The 21,572-nt window shown below is 44.7% G+C and overlaps 1 protein-coding gene across 6 annotated transcripts in view; it reads left to right on the top strand.

Annotated features, from left to right (window-relative positions):
- GSK3B (glycogen synthase kinase 3 beta) overlaps positions 1–21,572 on the top strand; it is a 267,158-nt gene that overhangs the window by 194,286 nt on the left and 51,300 nt on the right. For all 6 annotated transcript variants that reach the window (XM_073309439.1, XM_073309445.1, XM_073309401.1 and 3 more), the window contains exon 8: positions 7,030–7,125. In XM_073309439.1, coding sequence (XP_073165540.1) covers positions 7,030–7,125 — 96 coding nt within the window. The remainder of the gene's footprint in view (positions 1–7,029; positions 7,126–21,572) is intronic.

Here is a 21,572-nt window from a genome sequence, read left to right as displayed (position 1 = left end):
TGGGCTCAGTTTTTGAAAAAATAAATATATAAATTCATTTATAGTAGCTAAATGGCGAAGAAAAGCTGCGTCTACCAAAGAAGAAATTGCGGGGAAGAATGTTTTTTGTCTTCTGGATGTGATCCTGCGTGGAGTTAAAGTATGCCATTGGGATGGGCTGTCTGTGCTACAGAACACCTGCTAGCATTGACATGGTTTAAAATTAATCCTTTCTCCCCTTTCATAGAGGAAGTGTTCTGGCATTTCTTGCCATTGTGCAACCCCCTCCCTCAAAAAGTTCAGTTCTTCCTCTGCATAATGTGATCTCCCCACTTTCAGCAATTGCTGGCAGCATAAGATGAACAATTGTGTGCATGTCAACCATGGCAATGAAGCATCTTACTAAGTTAGTGTATGGTTGTGCTTGTTTCTGTTAACAAAAGAAATTCATGTTTCTGGTTGGCTTTTTTTTTTTTTTTTCCCCTTTCCATTTAATGTTATGGGACTCTGTCAGAGTTGTAGCTTTCTTTCCTCTGTCGCCCTTTCAGATTATTTACTTCAAATTTGATTGTATTGTAGATTGAGATTCCTCCATCCTAAAATCTTTTAATAAGTACTTGGCACATCTCTAGCACCTTTCTTCTGCAGTTCAATTTGTAAACAGCTACTTAATTACACCTTTCAACAAACCAGTATGAGAGTAGTAGTTTTTTCTTGTGAATATTTGTCAGTATAAATCCCCACCTTTAGGAGCATGTGCACTCCTAGAGCAAATCTACACAACTACTTATGTCGATATAACTTACGTTAGTCAGGGGTGTGAAAAAGCCACTCCACTGAGCAACACAAGTTACAGCAACCTAAGCGTTGTCAACACTAGCTCTATGTCTGCAGGAGATGATCTCCTACCAGAATAGTTTCTGCCTCTCCCGGAGTTGGAGTAATTATGCCAACAAGAGAACCCTCATGTGCAAGAGTATCAGGAAGTGTCTGTCTCTGCATTTTTATGCAAACTTACTGTCTTCAATACTGCCAAGGCTATCTAGGATTTGAGGCAAAAGGTTCCTCGTATATAGCATGGAAGTTCTAGTATTCCAAATGAATATTGATATTTTCAGAGAAATATTGCTGCATTCCAGTCAGACACCAGTTTCATCTAGGATGTGCTAAACTGAATTTGAAAGAGTTTGGAATATAATCTAAAACTACAAATGGTTCTTTGGAAACAGAGGAGGAAGCTAAATCAAAGTGCTCTGAGTTGATCTATTCTATAAAGATTCTTCACAATAGTTTCTGAGAGCCTTCCAGCAGTGCATTAAGTGACATGACTAACAATTATCACATTTGTCTTATCTCCAGAGGAGGTAAAGTATGTTCAGTGGAGTGTCTTGTTTTTGTCAGGGTTTTTGTTTGTTTTGTTTTTAATGTACATGTTGCTATGTATGCATTAGAGAAGGCAAGATCAAAGAACTGCACCTTGCACTTGGAGTAGAAGGTGGTGAGGTTTGTGATGGTCTTTAGCTCCTGCGGGAGTTCATTCCACAGTCTTGGACAGGCCACTGAGAGAAAGTTCTGTCTCCCACACAGCTAGTGTGTGGTGAAGGATAAGTAGAGCTGTATGTCACCTGCATGTTCCTGGTTCTTGAGTCCGTGTCCTCTGATCAATTCACCTAGTGGTTGTATGTAGACGTTGAAAAGGACTGGAGAGAAAATCGATCCTTTTAGGACTTCATAAACGAAGGGTCTACTGATGGAGTTGCATTTTCCCATAATTACGTGTTGGGTATGTCCCTCCATAAAGAACTCAGACCATTTTAGCACATAACCCTGGATGCCTGCTACCTCTCTCAGGCAAGACAACAATATCTCAAAATCAACCATGTTTAATGCTGCAGAGAGGCCAAGGAGGGTAAGAAAGGATGTCTGTTCTCTTTCCATTGATAGGAGATCATTCATCAGTGCCACTCAGGGCTGGCCTTACCATGAGGCGACCTGAGGCGGCCGCCTCAGGTGCCAGACTGGGGGTGGGGGCGCCTCTAGAACCCAGAGTGTAGAGAATTGTGTCTGCTGCTGGTGCCTATGTGTTCTCTCTGCTCTAGATGCACAGAGACGATGGAGTGCTGTGCTGGAGGAAGGAGGGCACAAGAGACATAACAGGCAGGCAGGAGAAAAGGTGAGAGGGAATAACAGAAAGTAACAGGAGCTTCCACGAGACAGAGGAGGAGGAGCCTCTTATGATCCTCTCTAGCACCCCCAGGAGCCTGGACTGATTAACACCAGCTTCTTAGGGAGCTTCCTGTTTCCTGCTGCTTCCCTGAACCCACTTGAGGAGAACAGGCAGTCAGCTGAAATAGTAGGAGCCAGTTAGGCCCTTAAGACACTGATATCTTCCGTCACTCAGGCCCTGCTATCAGCCTGCTTCAATTGAGTGTTGAGAGCCACTATAGCCGGCACAGAACAGCAGTCATGAGTGAAAGACGAAAACACCCCTCTGGGGCAGCATTCAGAAAAAGAAAGAAAGCAAAGGAAGCTTTTCTATCTAAGCAGGAAAGGAACTCTCTTGAGATACGTAGACACACATGTTCACGGTGAGCCTTCCGGCCCCAGTGAGGATGAGAGTGGTGAGGAGATGCCTGATCTTCCAGTTAGTCAGAGTGCAGGTGACCTGGCAGCTACTGCAGCATCCATATCTCCATCTCAAATGGATGTAACCATGCACATTCCTGAAGAAAAGTGTAGATCAGAGAAGAGTGTGGTGGAGGTGCAAGAAACAGCTGCTGCTGAGTTTAGTTCCTTAAGTCTAGATGATCCAGGACTGTGGACCCACTTGAGCAGTAGCCTGAGGGACTTCCTTGTACTGCGTGGGCCACAGCAAGTAAAAAACATCATGTTCCCCAAAGACAACGAAAATAGAAGTTTCCGTCCAACGCATTACTGGCGTGAAATCCCCAGTGGTGACAAAGTTGAGAGGCCATGGCTTATGTACTCAAAAACCCAGAATGCTGCATACTGTTTTTGTTGCAAACTCTTCCAGTCTAATGTTCCAGCCACATTGGGTTCTACAGGAACAAAGGACTGGAAAAATCTGGCTAGAAATCTGGCATGCCATGAGAAGGCAGCAAATCACCAGAGAGCATTCCACAGGTGGAAAGAGCTTGAGATGAGACTAAGGTTAAAGGCCACCATAGATGATCACCATCAAGAGAAAATTGCATCAGAGTCTCTTTACTTGCAAAATGTTCCAAAAAGGCTCATTGCCATTGTAAGAATGCTTGCTACCCAAAACCTTGCACTCCATGCCACTTCAGATCAGCTGTATGTGCCAAACAATGGAAACTTCCTTAAAATTGTGGAACTGATGGCTGAGTTTGATACTGTACTCCAGGAGCATCTAAGAAGAGTCACCACCCAAGAAATGTACACACACCACTACCTTGGAAAAACTATTCAAAATGAGATCATACAGTTACTGGCAACAAAAGTCAAACAGAAGATTGTGGCAGATCTGAAGTCAGCAAGATATTACTCTGTTGTTCTGGACTGCACACCTGACATCAGGTATAGGGAACAAATTACTTTAATGGTGCGTTCTGTAACAACAACAGAACCTAGTGAAAATGTCCCTGCAATGGTGACTGTCAGAGAGCATTTTCTAGAATTTATTGACATTGATGATACTACAGGAGCTGGTATGTCAAATGTGCTTCTTAAAAAGCTGGAAGATAACAGGAATTGCGATAGCTGACATGAGAGGTCAGGGCTACGATAATGGTGCCAACATGAGAGGAAAGAACAGAGGAATGCAGACACAGATCCTTGAGCTTTTTTTGTCCCATGCAGTTCTCATTCATTGAACTTGGTGGTCAGTGATGCAGCCTCAGCTTCTAGTGAGGCTGCTGAATTTTTTAATGTAATTCAAAGCATCTATGTATTTTTCTCTGCATCAACTCATCAATGGCAAATTTTGAAGCAACATCTGGGAACATACTCTCTGACACTGAAACCACTGAGTGCCACATGATGGGTAAGCCGAGTGGAGGTGATAAAACCTATCAAACACCAAATTGGGAACATAGATGATGCTATAGTTGCCATTATGGAGGATAATACTATGACAGGAACTGTTCATGCAAGAACAGTGGCAGAGGGAAATGGAATCACCAGAAACATACATAACTTCAAATTTCTGTGTGGCTTAGTGTTGTGGCATGACATACTGTTTGAAATAAATGTTGTAAGCAAGAGACTCCAAGATGTTGACCTTGATATATCTGAAGTAATGGAACAACTGGACAAAGCAAAGTCATTCCTACAGTCCTACCGGTCAGATGAGGGATTTCAAAACATTCTGAAGAGTGCACTGAAGTTGGCAGAGGAACTTCACACTGAAGCTATTTTCCCACCCATTCAAGAATACAAGTCACCGAAGAAGACATTTTGATTACGAGGTACAGGATAATCCCATAAGGGACCCCAAACAACAATTCAAAGTTAAATTCTTTAACCAGGTGCTAGATTGTACAATACAATCAGTTGAAGAACGTTTCATGCAGCTCAAGGAACACAGCAGTATATTTGGGATGTTGGATGATATTCCAAAACTCCACACTATACCTGAAGAAGCCCTACACCAGCAGGGCACTAGAGGCCGTGTTGACACATGATGACATGTGCGATATTGATGCGAGTGATTTAGGTGATGAACTGAAAGCCCTTTCAAGATACATTTCAGCAGGATCAACTCCAAAGGCTGTTCTGGAATATAAGTGCACAAATAAGATGACCACCCTCTTTCCAAATGCTTTTGTTGCTCTGCGCATACTTCTAACACTTCCTGTAACAGTTGCTAGTGGAGAATGCAGCTTCTACAAGCTGAAGTTAATAAAAACACATCTACGCTCCACAATGACACAGGAGAGGGTGGTCGGCATTGCAACCATCTCAGTAGAGCTTGAGCTGACCCAGACTGTGGACCTTCAGGAAGCAGTTCAAATCTTTGCAACCAAGAAGGCACGGAAAGCACCACTTTGATTATTCAAACAGATAAAAATGCCAGTGTTTACTATGCAGACAAGAAAAGTTACATTTGCTGTTCAGGTGTTTTGAAAGTTAAGTGTCACTTAAAATTTTTGAACAAGGCATTTTAAGTTGTTAGTTCCACTCTTCTCATGGTACTGCTCTGCTACCTACCCCAATAAAGGAGAACAGGAAGAAGACAGAATTCTACTATACTTCAGGAACCTTGGCTGCAAGGCAGCCTGCCAGGCGAGCTGTGAAGCCAGGACTCTTGGGCTTTCAGGCTCTCAGCAAATAGGCAGGCTACTGTGGAGCCTGGCTCCAACGCTCCTGGCAGGTGGGCTGTGGGGGAGTCAAGGTGGAAAGCTGACGGGGAACTTGCCTGGTTTCCTTCAAAAGGTTCATTGAAATTGATAAGTTCCTGAAAAACGTTTTACTTTCAATGAATTGGTGGTTCTGATGGAAAGGCGTTCTGTTAGAAAATTTCCAATCAGCTCTAAGTGTGGTCTTTCACTCATAGGTTGCTGGTTCAAATCAAGCCTTAAGATGTTAGCAACCGCACCCATAGAGATTATTTTACCAGGTTCTGGTTGACATCCATTGACAGGTGGTGGTATAATGCAAGCTTGCACTGCTGCAGCCTGGATTGTGATTTTTATATGGTTAAATAGAAGATTTTATTTGCCAAAGCAGTCAATCCCGCATCTTACACAACTATTAAATTCACACTCAAAATTAGAAAATAAATCGAAACATGAGATTTTTAAAAAAAACTATTATTCACTTTTCATAAATTTCAGCCACAGCCTTTAATTACTTGAGATGTGTTTAACCCATGCCTTTTTCTTTCCCCAGTCTCTTTGCACTTTCTGCTTATTTAAAAAAATTCTATTGATGTAAAATAATACAAAACTTCATGAATACAGCTGACAGTATTCAGCAGGAGGTTTTTCATAACATCTAGACATGTTCCTGTTTATCCTTGAATTGAAATCCTAGTGATGAACTGGCAACATGACATGAATTTCCATGGCAAAAGATTTGTCACAAGGCTGTAACATGACAGTGAGCTTGTCTGTCAGAAGAGGCGCCCAAGTTTCAGCCTTCCTCTCCCACAGTGCTTTCTGTAATGGCAGAACCCAGAGTGACTGAATTTAAACAGAAAGCAGTGGACTTCCAAATTTGCTGAGGAGTTCTTTTGTCCCTCTTAAAGGATTTGAAGTTTTTCTAAGATTAATGTTAATTGAACAAAAACTACTAATATGTAAAACTCACCAAATCATTTCATATATACAATCACATTTCTTTATGGAAATGTACATACAGATAACATCACACTGATTGTGGTGTTATTATTATATAAACATAGATCCTTCTATAGTTGAATTCCTAGAATAAATGTCTAAACTACAGGTACGTGAATTGAATTCCTGTACGTTAGGTGAAGTTAAGTTAACACTCCGTCTGCATTTAGATATGAAAAAAATCAATCTCCATCTAATAAAATGTGTTCTGCGTCTCTCAGCAGTGCTTGTCTGATCTTTTAAGTTCATCAGAGAGCTCTCCCTCATGACTATTAAAATGCATTCGGGTGTGCTATTGCTCATTACCTTAATCAGGGCGTAAGACTGCAAGCGACAGCCTATTACATTAAAGATGTTCATCAAATAATTCTTTTTATAAAATTCCTAATCTGGAGAAATTCTGCTCTGTTCTCTTTTGAAGCATCATTGTATTTGAGAGAGATGCCTGAATTTTATGAAAAGCCTTCAACAGTTAAGTAAATTTGCAAAATTTGAACTGTCCAGTCTGTTGTGACCCAAGTCTCAGTGCATTGCAAAAGCTGCTTGGTACCAGTGACTAGTTACGTTTTGCCAGACACTCTATTCCTACTCTCTCTACTATACTGCACATTACAAAAAAATGACATTCCTTATTGTAAAGTTGATCGTATGGTCAAGCGAATTTTATTAGGACGTTTATCACTTTGTAGATCTGAAGGATATGTAAACAATTTCTTTTTCACCTTTCTAGGTCCTGGGAACGCCTACAAGGGAACAAATTAGAGAAATGAATCCAAACTACACTGAATTCAAATTCCCTCAGATTAAGGCACATCCATGGACTAAGGTGAGGCTGTCTGAGTTGGATAATGATGGTGTGTGGGGTAAATGTAACATTGCAAAGTTTAAGTCCAGACCTTGATTTCTGTGCTTGGTTGCTTTCAAACTAACCTGGGACCCTGTAGTTGAATCAGAACCCAATAATTGTTTCTGTAGGGAAGGAGCACGAATGTACCTAGGCTCTGCATTGAATTGTCCATGGCTCTGTTTTTTTGTGATTTGCCCATAGACATTTTCCAGGCTGGGTATGTATTTATAACCCATTACAATGCACTTATATTCCATCATAGCACAATTCTTGACCTGTGCAAAGAATCTCCTATAAATAAATACATTCTTTAGAGGTGGGTGATGCACTCTTATGGTACAAATACATCATCTCTGAATACAGGAGTGAGACCCACAGTGCAAATCAGTCCCATTTCCCATCTCATAAACATAGTGAAGATCATTAGATTTGGAACCCCAGTAATATGGACTAGTTATTTTTTCTTACATTACTTTTAAAAGATTTTTTTTTAGTTTGTTTCCATGGAAGAGAATACTGCTACAGAATTTCTCAATAGCAAGTTAGGAAACCCAGCAACACAAATATGATGATTTTCAAATGCTGAGGAATGAAGTGCATGGATTGGCTTGTGGAAGAGTAGATACAGTCCCTCAGTTTTGCCAGTGATTAGTTCAAAATCATTTTGGACCAAGCCTTTCACAGTGCTAGAGGCCCCGAGCAGATGATGTAACCTACTTCATGTTCTTTGAGATTGTGGGCTATGCACATTACTGGAAGTCAAATCAATATTTTGGTAATTTCTTCTCAGATGTTCTAAATACATGCTTCCTCTCCCCAACGATCCTGGGTTGCATTTCCAGATCTTAGTTCTTTATTGCATGTTGGTTCCAAGACTGAGTGATTTATAATACTCAGAGGCCGTTAAATCAGCAAACCTGTTTATATTATGTGTTAATAGAAAAATTTCTGAGATAGTAAAATTTATGGAACTCCATGAAGATTAGGCTTACTTTCATTATTTCAAAATAAATAATGGAAAAAGCTACAAAAATTAGCCTAAGACATTAAAACAGTGAAGTTGTAGTGGAAAATGGTTCTAGTGCTGTATCTGAATGACTTGGTGTTGAGGGTGGGCTTTAACTGAAGGCAGTATGTATTGGAGCCATAGCCTGTCCTCGTGCCGGAACACATTATAAGTAATCAGAGTTGAATATCTAACCTGCTTATACATCTCCTCTACCATCTGTAGATCCTTAGGTGTCATTTGTTTGCATATGGGTGCCCCTTGGGCCACAGTAGAGACCTTTTTGTAAAGCTGGTGAAGAATATAATGTGATCTTCATGCAGAAAGTGAAACTGAGAATTCCTTCTATTTTTACCTTTTATACGCAAGTGAGTGCTTCTCTGGGCTTCTAAATGACCACAAATGAAATCAGGCAAGCATAGAGCAATGAGAGGAGCTTGCCAGAAGGTTGAATTTCCTTTTGCATTAGCACATGGGATTGTTTTGTTTTGGTATTGAGAACTCTGCTTGCAACATTATACCTCATTCTCAGTTTGTTATACAACAACAAACTCCTCCCAATACCAGATGGGTGTAGAACAGCATCTAAATTAATTTATTGGATTTGGGGAGGTTGACCAGATTGAGTTTTTTGTTCTTTCCTTGCCATTTAAAGTCTCAAGTAGCAAAAAAAAAAAAAAGTCTAGAATGTCCTTTCTAACTATCATCTTTCCCTACTCTTTTAAAAACTCTCTTCCTCCAACGTTTTGCCGTTCAGCCATGAAAGTTTTCTGGTCTTCTTGTGTCATCTCTGATGGGATGTGGGGAAACAGTGCTGCCTCTCCTGCCCTTCAAATTTCCCACCTGATAGTTATCTTCAGTTTCTTTTAAACTAGAGTTGCAGAAACATTCATTTGTTAAATTGCAGTTGTTGAGCAGAGCGAAGGAAGGAATGAAAATTAGAAGCATTTGTTATCATTTTTATTAGAATGACCTATGAATGTGTACTGACAACCATTACAGGTTGTCTGCAGGGTTTAATCTCCAGAACTTTCAGCATCAAATACAAACATCTATTACTTGAGCTAATGGAGTAACTTGTTAGCTGGCAGCATTAATAAGTTCTGTTCTTTTCTGTGTGGGCTGGCCATGGCAGGGGCATGACAGACACTTTACTTTACCACATCTCCATGCTAATGAAGGCGGCTAGGGAGTTCTGATGTAGAACTCCATTGTCTGCATTTTGTTCCTGAGCCATACATTGGCCACTCCTGACACACATGGATGTGCTATTTCATCCCCCATATTCATAGTATTGTTTCTGTTCACTAGTGGCTGGTAGGTCAAAAAGAGAGCAGCTGCTGCTGCTACTTTTGGTATCTAGTAGGAGATCTGTTTCCTCAAGTATTAGAGCAACTGCTTTAATATCTGAGAGTCCCGAGTTCAGATCTCAGCAGGAATATATCCCTCATATTGGCATCCAGTTTTAGGCATAAAGCAGGATCCTGAGCTTAAGTTTTATTGCTCTGTACACGGAGTTAGAGCTCACATTACCTGACGCAGTGTAGAATGGTCAATACCAATACAGTGGAGATGTCCATGTACAGAACTATGGCTAATGACATATAGTATGAAGGATTGTTTATGTGTTCATATTAGAGTAGTGGTGTGTGATTCCGGTACAAACTCAGTTAGTTTGAGAACAAATCTTTGAGTGACACCAGATTTGGCACTTCTAGCCGCCTTACTGTTTAAAACCTAGTTCAGAGTGTATGTATGTCTAATTCTCCAACATTACTGTGTATAGGCTCAGATAGATGGATAAATTCCAACTTGCTAGGAGATGAAGACAGAAGACAATTGAACCTTCTGCCGCAAAGGGAACAGATAAGCCTAAATTTGCCCCTCAAGAAGGGGAATTATAAATTTGCCTCTCAAGAAAGGGTATGTTCTTTTCTAATATTTATACCACAATCTTTATACTTTTTTGTTCTTGCATATGTCCATTACACTAGGTATGTGTGCATCTTGTGCACGAGTGCCACAGAGTTTTCCCTAGTGGTACCTGCAGGGGCAGCCACACCTGCACCCTGCTTTTCCCTGTGCTGCAAGTTGAGGACATAAATGAGTGGAGTCACCCCTCACATCTTGTTGGTCCTGCTTTGAGCAAGGGGTTGGACTAGATGACCTCCTGAGGTCTCTTCTAACCTTAATAGTCTATGATCTTTCAGTTCCTTTTTACCTTCAGCGATTGGAGTGTGCTGTCAGGTCATTCCTCCGGCAAATGTGCTGTCTTAGCTAGATGACATTAGACTGTTGTTGTGGTTGTCCGTAGTAAAGGAACTCCAGTCTCCACCTGATACCAGGGGCGCCTACACCAAGGTCCCTGGCTTCAGACCCTGATCTGGATGTCACAAGTTGATGCCCATGAGAGACCCTCACTCTCATAGCTTGAAGTGCTTGGGTGAGGGTCGCATTAGGGACAGGTGTTTGATTTACTGGAGCTTCACAACTGAGACCAGCTGCTTCCTTGGTACAGGCAGCAGAGCCATCAACTGCGTTTACAGCAAAACAAAGGTCCATTTGAGCCACCCAAGAGGCCTCTGCAGCTGTGAAGGATCTATTGTGCTTCTTGGTATGGCTCTTGCTGGTCATTCAGCTCCATGGTACCTTGCTGGGGCCATCACACATGGTGCATTTGTAGGCTTTCATGTAGTGGTCTGCTACAGTGCCAGCTACACCAGGTCTTGTGCTGCTTCCCTTGGTCTGAATGCCAGCTCTGAGACCAGCAGTAGCTACTCTGGCTCAGCACACAGTACTGATAACCTGGTGTTGTTGCCAGTATTGTAGGCCCATTGTAGATCATGGTCCTGATCTCCAGTGATACTGCCCAGTACTGCTTTGCACTGGCCTTTGGAGTTCTCATGTTTCTCCTCAAGAGTCTGAAGTGGGTTCCTGCATCTCTCACTTCTGGGAATCCGGGGCATCCTGCAGGGATTGTTCCCATTCTTGGAGTTATCTTGAGTAGGTCAAAAGAATGGGTGTGCCCAGTCTAGGCACAAGTCCCTTCAGCCCCGTCAATGGCCCTAGTGGGTACCATGGGATATGTCTCCAGTGTCTAGATTGTTATCTCTGCTGCATCACAAAAGTCAGTCACTGAGAAGATAAGTTTCACTGCCTAGTACCGGCAGACTATCTAAAGTCTGTACTGGGCAGCCACTACACTACAGAAATATATCCCCAAAAGGGAGAAGTTTCTCCACACAGGCCACTCAATGTTGGTACCAAGATCCCACGGGGCACTGAGGCTCAGAACCGCCCATTACTTGCTTCAGGCAGGTCTTCTACATTGGTCATTCAAGACCATCCTCAATAAGGTTCTAACCTGCCTCTTCTGAACACCTCGTCCTCCTTACCAGATGAGACCCTGGTACTGGAGATGACATCTCTAGTATCGGATGATTTTAAGTCTCATAGACTTTAAGGTCAGAAGGAACCATTATGATCATCTAGTCTGACCTCCTGCACAGCGCAGGCCACAGAATCTCACCCACCCACTCCTGCAATAAACCTTTCACCTATGTCTGAGCTATTGAAGTCCTCAAATCATGGTTTAAAGACTTCAAGGTGCAGAGAATCCTCCAGCAAGTGACCCATGCTCCAAGCTGCAGGGGCAGGCGAAAAACACCCAGGGCCTCTTCCAATCTGCCCTGGAGGAAAATTCCTTCCCGACCCCAAATATGGCCATCAGCTGAACTCTGAGCATGTGGGCAAGACTCACCAGCCAGATACCCAGGAAAGTAACTCAGATCCCACTCCATCTAACATCCCATCACAGGCCATTGGGCCTATTTACCATGAATATTTAAAGATCAATTAATTGCCAAAATCATGTTATCCCATCATACCATCTCCTCCATGAACTTATCAAGCTTAATCTTGAAGCCAGATAGGTCTTTTGCCACCACTGCTTCCCTTGGGAGGCTGTTCCAGAACTTCACTCCTCTGATGTTAGAAACCTTCGTCTAATTTCAAGTCTAAACTTCCGGATGGCCAGTTTATATCCATTTGTTCTTATGTCCATGTTGGTACTGAGCTTAAATAATTCCTCTCCGGTATTTATCCCTCTGATATATTTGTAGAGAGCAACCATATCTTCCCTCAACCTTCTTTTGGTTAGGCTAAACAAGCCAAGCTCCTTGAGTCTCCTTTCATAAGACAGGTTTCCATTCCTCGGATCATCCTAGTAGCCCTTCTCTGTACCTGTTCCAGTTTGAATTCATCCTTCTTAAACATGGGAGACCAGAACTGCACTCAGTATTCCAGATGAGGTATCACCAGTGCCTTGTATAACAATACTAACACCTCCTTATCTTTACTGGAAATACTTCGCCTGATACATCCCAAGACCGGATTAGCTTTTTTCACAGCCATATCATATTGGCGGCTCATAGTCATCCTATGATCAACCAATACTCCAAGGTCTTTCTCCTCCTCTGTTACTTCCAACTGATGCATCTCCTGCTTATAACTAAAATTCTTCTTATTAATCCCTAAATGCATGACCTTACACTTCTCAATATTAAATTTCATCCTATTACTATTACTCCAGTTTACAAGGTCATCCAGATCTTCCTGTATGATACCCTGGTCCTTCTCTGAATTGGCAACAACTCCCAGCTTTGTGTCGTCCGCAAATGTTATTAGCACACTCCCACTTTTTGTGCTGAGGTCAGTAATAAAAAGATTAAATAAGATTCGTCCCAAAACTGATCCCTGAGGAGCTCCACTGGTTACCTCCCTCCAGCCTGACAGTTCACTTTTCAGTATGACCCACTGTAGTCTCCCCTTTAACCAGTTCCTTATCCACCTTTCAGTTTGTATATTGATCCCCATCTTTTCCAATTTAACTAATAATTCCCCATTTGGAACCGTATCAAACGCCTTACTGAAATCGAGGTAAATTAGATCCACTGCATTTCCTTTGTCTAAAAAATGTTTCTTTGTCAAAGAAGGAGATCAGGTTGGTTTGGCACAATCTACCTTTTGTAAAACCATGTTGTATTTTGTCCCAGTTACCATTGACCTCAATGTCGTTAACTACTTTCTCCTTCAAAAATTTTTCCAAGGCCTTGCATACTACAGATGTCAAACTAACAGGCCTGTAGTTAACCGGATCACCTTCTTTTCCTTTCTTAAAAATAGGAACTATGTTAGCAATTCTCCAGTCATATGGTACAACCCCATAGTTTGCAGATTCATTAAAAATTCTTACTAATGGGCTTGCAATTTCATGTGCCAGTTCCTTTAATATTCTTGGATAAGGATTACCTGGGCCTCCTGATTTAGTTCCATTAAGCTGTTTAAGTCCCATTAAATTAAGCCCATTTAGTCCCATTTGGCTTCTACCTCAGATATGGTAATATCTACCTTCATATCCTCATTCCCATTTGTCATGCTACCATTATCCATCGCTAAGCTCCTCATTCGCTTCATTAAAGACTGAGGCAAAGTATTTGTTTAGATATTGGGCCATGCCTAGATTATCCTTAACTTCCACTCCATCCTTAGTGTTTAGCCATCCCACCTCTTCTTTCCTTTTTTTCTTCTTATTTATATGGCTATAGAACCTTTTACTATTGGTTTTAATTCCCTTTGCAAGGTTCAACTCTACATGACTTTTAGCCTTTCTCACTTTATCTCTACATGTTCTGACCTCAGTAATTCCTTGCTAATCCCTCCCATCTTCCACTCCTTTTATGCTTTCTGCTTTTTCTTAATCACCTCTCTGAGATGCTTGCTCATCCAGCTTGGTCTACAACTCCTGCCTATGAATTTTTTCCCCTTTCTTGGGATGCAGGCTTCTGATAGCTTCTGCAACTTTGACTTGAAGTAATCCCAGGCCTCCTCCGCCTTTAGATCCATAAGTGCTTCAGTCCAATCCACTTCCCGAACCAGTTTCCTTAATTTTTTAAAGTTAGCCCTTTTGAAATCAAAAACCCTAGTCACAGATTTATTTTTGTTTATCCTTCCATTCAGTTTGAACTGAAATTAGCTCATGATCACTCGAGCCAAGGTTGTCCCCTACAACCATTTCTTCTATGAGGTCCTCACTACTCACCAAAACCAAATCTAAAATGGCATCCCCTCTTGTCAGTTCAGCAACTGCTTGATGAAGGAATCCATCAGCTATCCCATCTAGGAAAATCTGAGCCCTATTATTACTAGCACTTGTCCTCCAGTCTATATCTGGGAAGTTAAAGTCTCCCATGATCATGCAGTTCCCATTAGTATTTATTTCATTAAACACATTGAAGGGGTCTCTGTCCATATCCAGATTAGATTCCGGCAGTCTATAGCTCACCCCAAGCACTATCCCAGGGGAGGCTCTAGTAGCTTTCTTCCCCAATGTGATTTTTGCCCAGACCGATTCTGTCTTATCCATTCTATCGCTTCTTATTTCTTTACAGTCTACCTCATCATTGATATACAATGCTACTTTACCACCTTTGCCTTTATTTCTGTCTTTCCTAAACAGCACATACCCGTCAGTACCTGTAGTCCAGTAATGACTACTATTCCACCATGTTTCTGTTATCCCTATAATATTTGGTTTCCCTTCCTGCTCCAGTAGCTCTAGTTCCTCCATTTTGTTACCTAGGCTCCTTGCATTGGTGTACAAACATCTTAATTTTTGCTGTTTGGCCTCACTCACTTTCTTCACCTGATTAGGCACAGACATTCTACCGCCAGTATCACCTATTAGACTGGTATCCACACTGCCCTTCCTCTTTATGTCCATTCTCCTACCCACAGCTGTATCCTTTCTTACTTCATTTTCTTTCCCCTCAATGTTGAAATCTGGTGTGGAGATTACCTGGACATCTCCCAACCACCTCCCCCAAATTCTTAGTTTAAAACTCTTTTAATCAGTTGTGCCATCCTCCATCCTAGAAGTCTATTTCCCTCCCTACTCAGAGGGAGTCCATCCCGAGAGAACAGTCCTCTGTCCATGAATGCCTTCCAGTGGCCATACATCCCAAAGCCCTCCTTTTAGCACCAGTGGCCTGAGCCATCTGTTGAGCATCATAATCTTGTCACACCTTTGTTGCCCTTCTCTAGGAACAGGCAGAATTCCACTGAAGATCACCTGAGCCTAGATTTCCGTAAGCGTCTTCCCCAGCCTGGCATAGTCTCCCTTGATATGTTCCAGCAAGAATCTATCGGTTTCATTTTTTCCCCCATGAAGGACGATCAGTGGATTCTTTCCCGCTCCCTTTAGGATCCTCTTCAGCCTCAGGTCCACATCCCATGTCTTCGCCCCCAGCAGAGAGCACATCCTTCTGTTCTCTGGATCAGCTCTGGTTACAGGCCTGTCTATCCTTCTCAGTAAGGAGTCCCCAATCACGTAGACCTGCCTTGTCCTGGTGACGGTGCGATTCTCCAGTCTATCACCTGTTCCCTCTGGCTGCAAGTCCTTTCTATTCCTATTGTCCCTTGTAATTCTCTTCAACCCATCCTGTATCCTCCTGGGGCTCATATTTGGTGTTGTCTCCATTGACTCTTCCCCTTTTCCTATAGGACTACCAAGAACTCTCAAAAAGGATAGCTGTGTCCCTAGGAATATATAAATAGAGCTTTCAGAGAGAAGTCCCCACCAACTAGACGTTTTACACCTGGCTGCAGCAGGGGAAATTGCTCTCCTTATAAATGAGGCAGTTACATAGCCTTTACAAGCTTTATGGCAAACCCCCTCATCCCTCACACTGGTGGCAAAGCACACAGAACACAAATACCAACTGTTCTATTACAAACAGTTTTATCCACACCCCTCACTAGGCTCTCTGATCATGGCAGGAGTAAATGTGAGACACCGCCAAGCTAGAGAAAAGCACGTCCTAAAGAAAAGGATACAAAGAAATTGGGCATTTTTGGTAGAAATGTGGGTTAGTCAACTGAGAAGTTACAGCTATGTATAGCAAACCATCAGCCCCTGTTTGCCTATTATGATTATTCAAATTGGGATGTTACGTCCAAATTCCTCAGTTAGCTGCCCAAGGACACGAGGGGCGAGTTTGTCTTTCCTGATGGAAGGTTGACTGGTCGCAAGGTCCACTCTGGAGGCCTCCCTAGATGCGGCAGACTCAGCTTAGCTGCCAGAGTCATTGCAACAGCCATAGCCATGTGCCACTCCTCATAGCTCCAATCATCAGGATTTCCTGTAGAAGTACAACCCGTCCATCTCGAGATCATTTATGCTTATCCTCCAGTACCATTGATTCCCAAAATAATTCTCAAGCTGAAGCAAGAGTGAGGCAAAATGATGTTGTGCCAGCCTGGGCGAGGTAGCCATGGTACTTGGACCTGTACAAGTTGTCCATCAAGGAACCTTAACCTTCCCCTGCCCCCACCCCCACCCCCAACCTCCATCTTTAGTCACCGAATCATGAGCAGGTGTTGCACTGTAACTCTCAGTCACTACGCCTCATGGCCTGGTTCTTCAGGTAGCTAAACCCAGAGGAGGCACACTGTTTGGAAGTAGAGCATAATGTCTACTTAATAGAAGAAAACCATCCACCAGAGCTCCTTACCGTAGTAAGTGGAAGGGTTTTTCTACCTGGGTGGCTAATGACAATGTGTCTCCCACACAATCAATGATTCAAAAGATTTGGGACTGTTTGTTGCACCTAAAAGAGTCAGGTTTGGATGTCAGCTCCATCAAAGTGCGCCTTGCTGCAATATCAGCGTTTCGTGCCCAGGTAGGACTGTATTATCTAAGGGTATGTCTACACTGGCAGAGTTACAGCGCTGGCAGTTACAGCGCTGTTCAGAGAGCGCTGAAGGGAAGCTGCTGTAGTACGTTCACACTGTCAGCTGCCTGCGCAATAGTGTGCTCACACTTGCAGCAGTATTCAAAGCAGTGCACTCTGGGCAGCTATCCCACAGAGCATCTCTTCCTCTTCAGCCACTAAGAGTTGTGGGAAGGTGGAGGGGGTTGCAGGGCATCCTGGGTCCTGTCCCACTGCCCATGATGCATTGCTTCGGATCCCAGAAATCCCTGTGCTTCCGTCTGCATTTGGTGCCATCTTTCAATAGTTCGTGTACTGCGCTCCCTGCTTCTTCAGTCTGCAGGAATGGATCCCGCACTGTTGACCAGTATGCTGCTCACTCTGCCCAACACGTGATAAGTGGCAGTGGAGTTATTCCTTAAACTACAAAGGCCAGAGGAGTGCAACATTGATCTCACAATGGGTAGTAGCTGTGACACAAGATTGGTTGTGGCATTCACAGAGGTGCTGACCACAGTGGAATGCCGCTTTTGAGCTCGGGAAACAAGAACTAACTGGTAGGATCACAGCATCATGCATGTTTGGGATGACGAGCAGTGGCTGCAGAACTTTTGGATGAGGAAAGCCGCGATCATGGGACTGTGTGATGAGCTCGCCCCAGCCTTGCGGTGCAAGGACACAAGAATGAAAACTGCCCTGCTGCTGGAGAAGCGCATGGCTATTGCACTGAGGAAGCTGGCTACTCCAGACTGCTAACGATCGGTTGCTAACCAGATCGGGGTGGGAAAGTTGACCATTGGAGTCGTGTTGATGGAAGTCTGCAGGACCGTTAATCGCATCCTGTTCCGAAAGACCGTGACTCTGGGCAACCTGCGTGACATGGATGGCTTTGCACAAATGGGCTTCCCTAACTGCGGAGAGGCAATAGATGGCACACATATTCCAATTCTGGCACCAGACCACCTCACCACTGAGGTAATTAATCGCAAGGGGTATTTCTCAGTGGTTCTCCAGGCACTTGTGGATCACCGTGGGCGTTTCACAGACACTAACACAGGCTGGTCCAGAAAGGTGCATGCCACACGTATCTTTCAGAACACTGGCCTGTTCAGGAAGCTGCAAGCAGGGACTTTCTTCCCAGACAAGAAGATCACCGAAGGGAAAGTCGAAATGCCCATTGTGATCCTGGGAGATCCTGCCTACTCCTTAATGCCGTGGCTTATGAAGCCATACATGGGGCACCTTGACAGCATCAAGGAGCGGTTCAACAACAGGCTGAGCAAATACAGAATGACTGAGTGTGCTTTTGGCAGTTTAAAGACCCGCTGGCGCTGCATATATGGGAGGCTGGACCTGGCCAATGACAATATTCTTATTGCTGTATGCTGTACACTCCATAATATTTGTGAAGGGCAAAACTCAGGCCAGCCTAGGGCCCCACAGGGCTCTAGACCACCCTTTTGAGGGTATGGTCGAGGACGGCTTGCCAGTTCGACCTTTGGATCCTTCCCATCTTACTTTCTCATCCCGTCTATCCCCTTTCTACCGTGCCTGGTCTCAAATTACTTTGGACCACTGGGTGCTCCGCATGCTAGAGAGGGGATATTCCATCCAATTCTGTACCCTCCTGCCCCCCCTCCCCCTTAACCCGCTTCCCCGTCCCTCTTCAGGGACCCCTCTCACTTGACACAGAAGTTGCTCGAGATGCAGTCCCCCCTCTTGGTAGGGGCAGTGGAGGAGGTTCCTCATGAGCTAAGGGGCAAGGGTTTTTACTCCCGGTACTTCCTAATACCAAAGGCCAAGGGGGGCCTCAGACCCCTACTGGACCTGCGACAACTCAACAAATACATAAAAAAACTCAAGTTTCACATGGTCTTGCTAACCTCCATTGTCCCCTCACTGGATCCAGGAGACTGATACGCCCCCCTCGACTTGAAGGATGCGTATTTTCATATTGCAATAGTCCCACATCACAGACGCTACCTCAGATTCGTGGTGAACCCAGGCCGCTACCAGTTTGCCGTCCTCCAGTTCGGACTGTTGACTGCCCCGCGAGTATTCATGGCATGTATTCAAAATGCATGGCAGTCGTTGCGGCGTTCCTGCGCACGCACCAATTACAGGTTTTCCCATACCTCCATGACTGGCTGATCAAGGATTGCTTGAGGGCCCAGGTGGAGGCTCAGGTCGAGTTTATAAGGAGGACCTTCCTCGACTTAGGTCTCCTCCGGAACGAGGAGAAATCCGCTCTGTTCCCGGTGCAGAGGATAGAATTCATAGGCGCGGTCTTGGATCTACTCAAGCCAGAGCGTACCTCCTGGAGGCCAGGTTTCACTCATTTCAGGACATCATACAAGGCCTCAGACAGTTCCCCACGATGCTGGCAAGAAACTGTCTAAAGCTGCTGGGACACATGGCCTCATGCACTTATGTGGTGCAGTATGCCAGGCTCAGGCTGCGCCCACTTCAGTCTTGGCTGGCGTCGGTGTACCAACCAGCCCGAGATGCATTGGACAGGGTCATAACCCTGCCCTGTCTGGTACTGGACTCCCCCCTATGGTGGCTCAACCTCAAATGGTGTGCGCAGAGGTACCTTTTGCCAGCCCTCAGCCCTCACTCACCTTGGTGTCAGACGCCTCGGATCTGGGTTGGGGGGCTCACCTAGGGGACCTCAAGACCCAAGGCCTCTGGTCTCCGGTGGACCTCGCTCTTCACATCAATGTCAAAGAGCTGAGAGCAGTGCTTCTGGCCTGCTATGCTTTCAAAGTGCACATAACGGGCAGAAGTGTTTCAATCCTCGTGGACAACACCTTAGCAATGTTTTATATCAACAAACGGGGGTGCACGCTCCTCTCCCCTGTGCCGAGAAGCCCTGGCGCTGTGAGATTTCTGCATAGAGCACTCGATCCACCTGCAGGCCTCATACCTCCCAGGGGTGCGAAACACACTGGTGGACAGCCTCAGCCAGACCTTCAATGGCCACAAGTGGTCTCTTTGGCCAGATGTGGTGACTTCAATCTTCCAGTTTTGGGGCTCTCCCCAGATGGACCTGTTTACCACTCCGGGCAACAAGAAATCTCAGACATTCTGTTCTCTCGGGAACCACAGTGCGAGGTCCATCGGGGACACCTTCCTCCTCTCGTGGGAGGGCTGCCTGCTGTACGCTTTCCCACCCATCCCCCTAGTCCACAGGGTGGGTCTCAAGATCCGCAGGGACTGGGCTCGAGTCATACTAATAGCGCTGGCGTGGCCGCATCAGCACTGGTTCACCTCACTCCTGAAAATGTCCATAGCAGCCCCTCTCACCTTACTGCTGGTCCCCAACCTGATCACACAGGACCAGGGCCGTCTCCGGAGCCCGAATCTGGAGTCACTCCACTTTACGGCCTGGGCTAAGTGCCACAGAGCTCTCTTGTTCGGACCAGGTCAGACAAGTCCTCCTGGGTAGTAGAAAGCCCTCCACCAGGGCTACTTACCTGGCTAAGTGCAAAAGTTTCTTCATCTGGGCGGAGCAACATAGTCAGCCGCTGCTCCTCGCCCCCATGCCATTTATACTGGACTACCTCCTTCACCTAAAGCACCAGAACTTGTCCCGGTCATCTATAAGGGTCCACTTGGCCATTATCTCCGCCTTCCACCCAGGTTCAGATGGCCTCTCGGTCTTTGCAAACCCCGTGGTCAGTCATTTTCTCAAGGGTTTGGACAGGCTCTTCCCACACACGTGTCAGCCTGTCCCTGCCTGGGACCTCAACTTAGTCCTCTCCAGGCTTACAGGCCCGCCATTTGAACCTCTGGCCACCTGCTCCCTGCTATATCTCTCATTCAAGGTGGCGTTCCTCGTGGCAATTACCGTGATCCGACAGGTCTCGGAGCTCAGGGCCCTCACGTCTGAGCCCCCTTACACAGTTTTTCATAAGGGTAAGGTTCAGCTTAGGCCTCATCCAGCTTTTCTCCCAAAGGTTGTCTCCCATTTTCACATGACCCAGGACATCTTCCTCCCAGTGTTTTATTCCAAGCCACACTCCTCCGATAGGGAGCGCAGGCTGCACTCACTGGACGTGCGCAGGGTCTTAGCCTTCTACATAGAGAGAACTAAGTCGTTCTGGAATTCTGTCCAACTCTTGGTAGCCGTGGCAGACAGAATGAAGGGCCTTCCGGTATCTCAATGCATATCGTCATGGATAACATCCTGCATTAGGGAGTGCTATACCCTGGCAAAGGAGCCCGCTCCGCAGATAACCTCTCACTCTACCAGGGCCCAGGCCTCCTCTGTGGCATTCCTGGCACAAGTCCCTATTCAGGAAATCTGCAGGGCAGCCACGTGATATGTACATTTATGTCGTATTATGCAATTACATAACGGTCCAGGGATGATGCGGCCTTTGGGAGAGCCATGCTCTTTTCTGTGGATAACTTTGGCCCCCACCTCCTGAGCTCTAGCTTGTGAATCACCTGCTTGGAATGGACATGAACAATCACTCGAAGAAGAAAAAATGGTTACTCACTTTCTCATAACTGTTGTTCTTTGAGATGTGTTGTTCATGTCCATTCCAATACCCACCCTCCTACCCCTCTGTTGGAATAGTTGGTAAGAAGGAACCGAGGGGGCGGGGGGCTGGCAGGGCTCTATATTGGGCGCCATGAAGGCGCCA

The sequence above is a fragment of the Lepidochelys kempii genome, chromosome 1 (assembly GCF_965140265.1).
Source record: "Lepidochelys kempii isolate rLepKem1 chromosome 1, rLepKem1.hap2, whole genome shotgun sequence".
In the NCBI taxonomy this organism is placed as follows: Eukaryota; Metazoa; Chordata; order Testudines; family Cheloniidae; genus Lepidochelys; species Lepidochelys kempii.
This window is presented reverse-complemented; position numbering and strand designations above follow the sequence as displayed.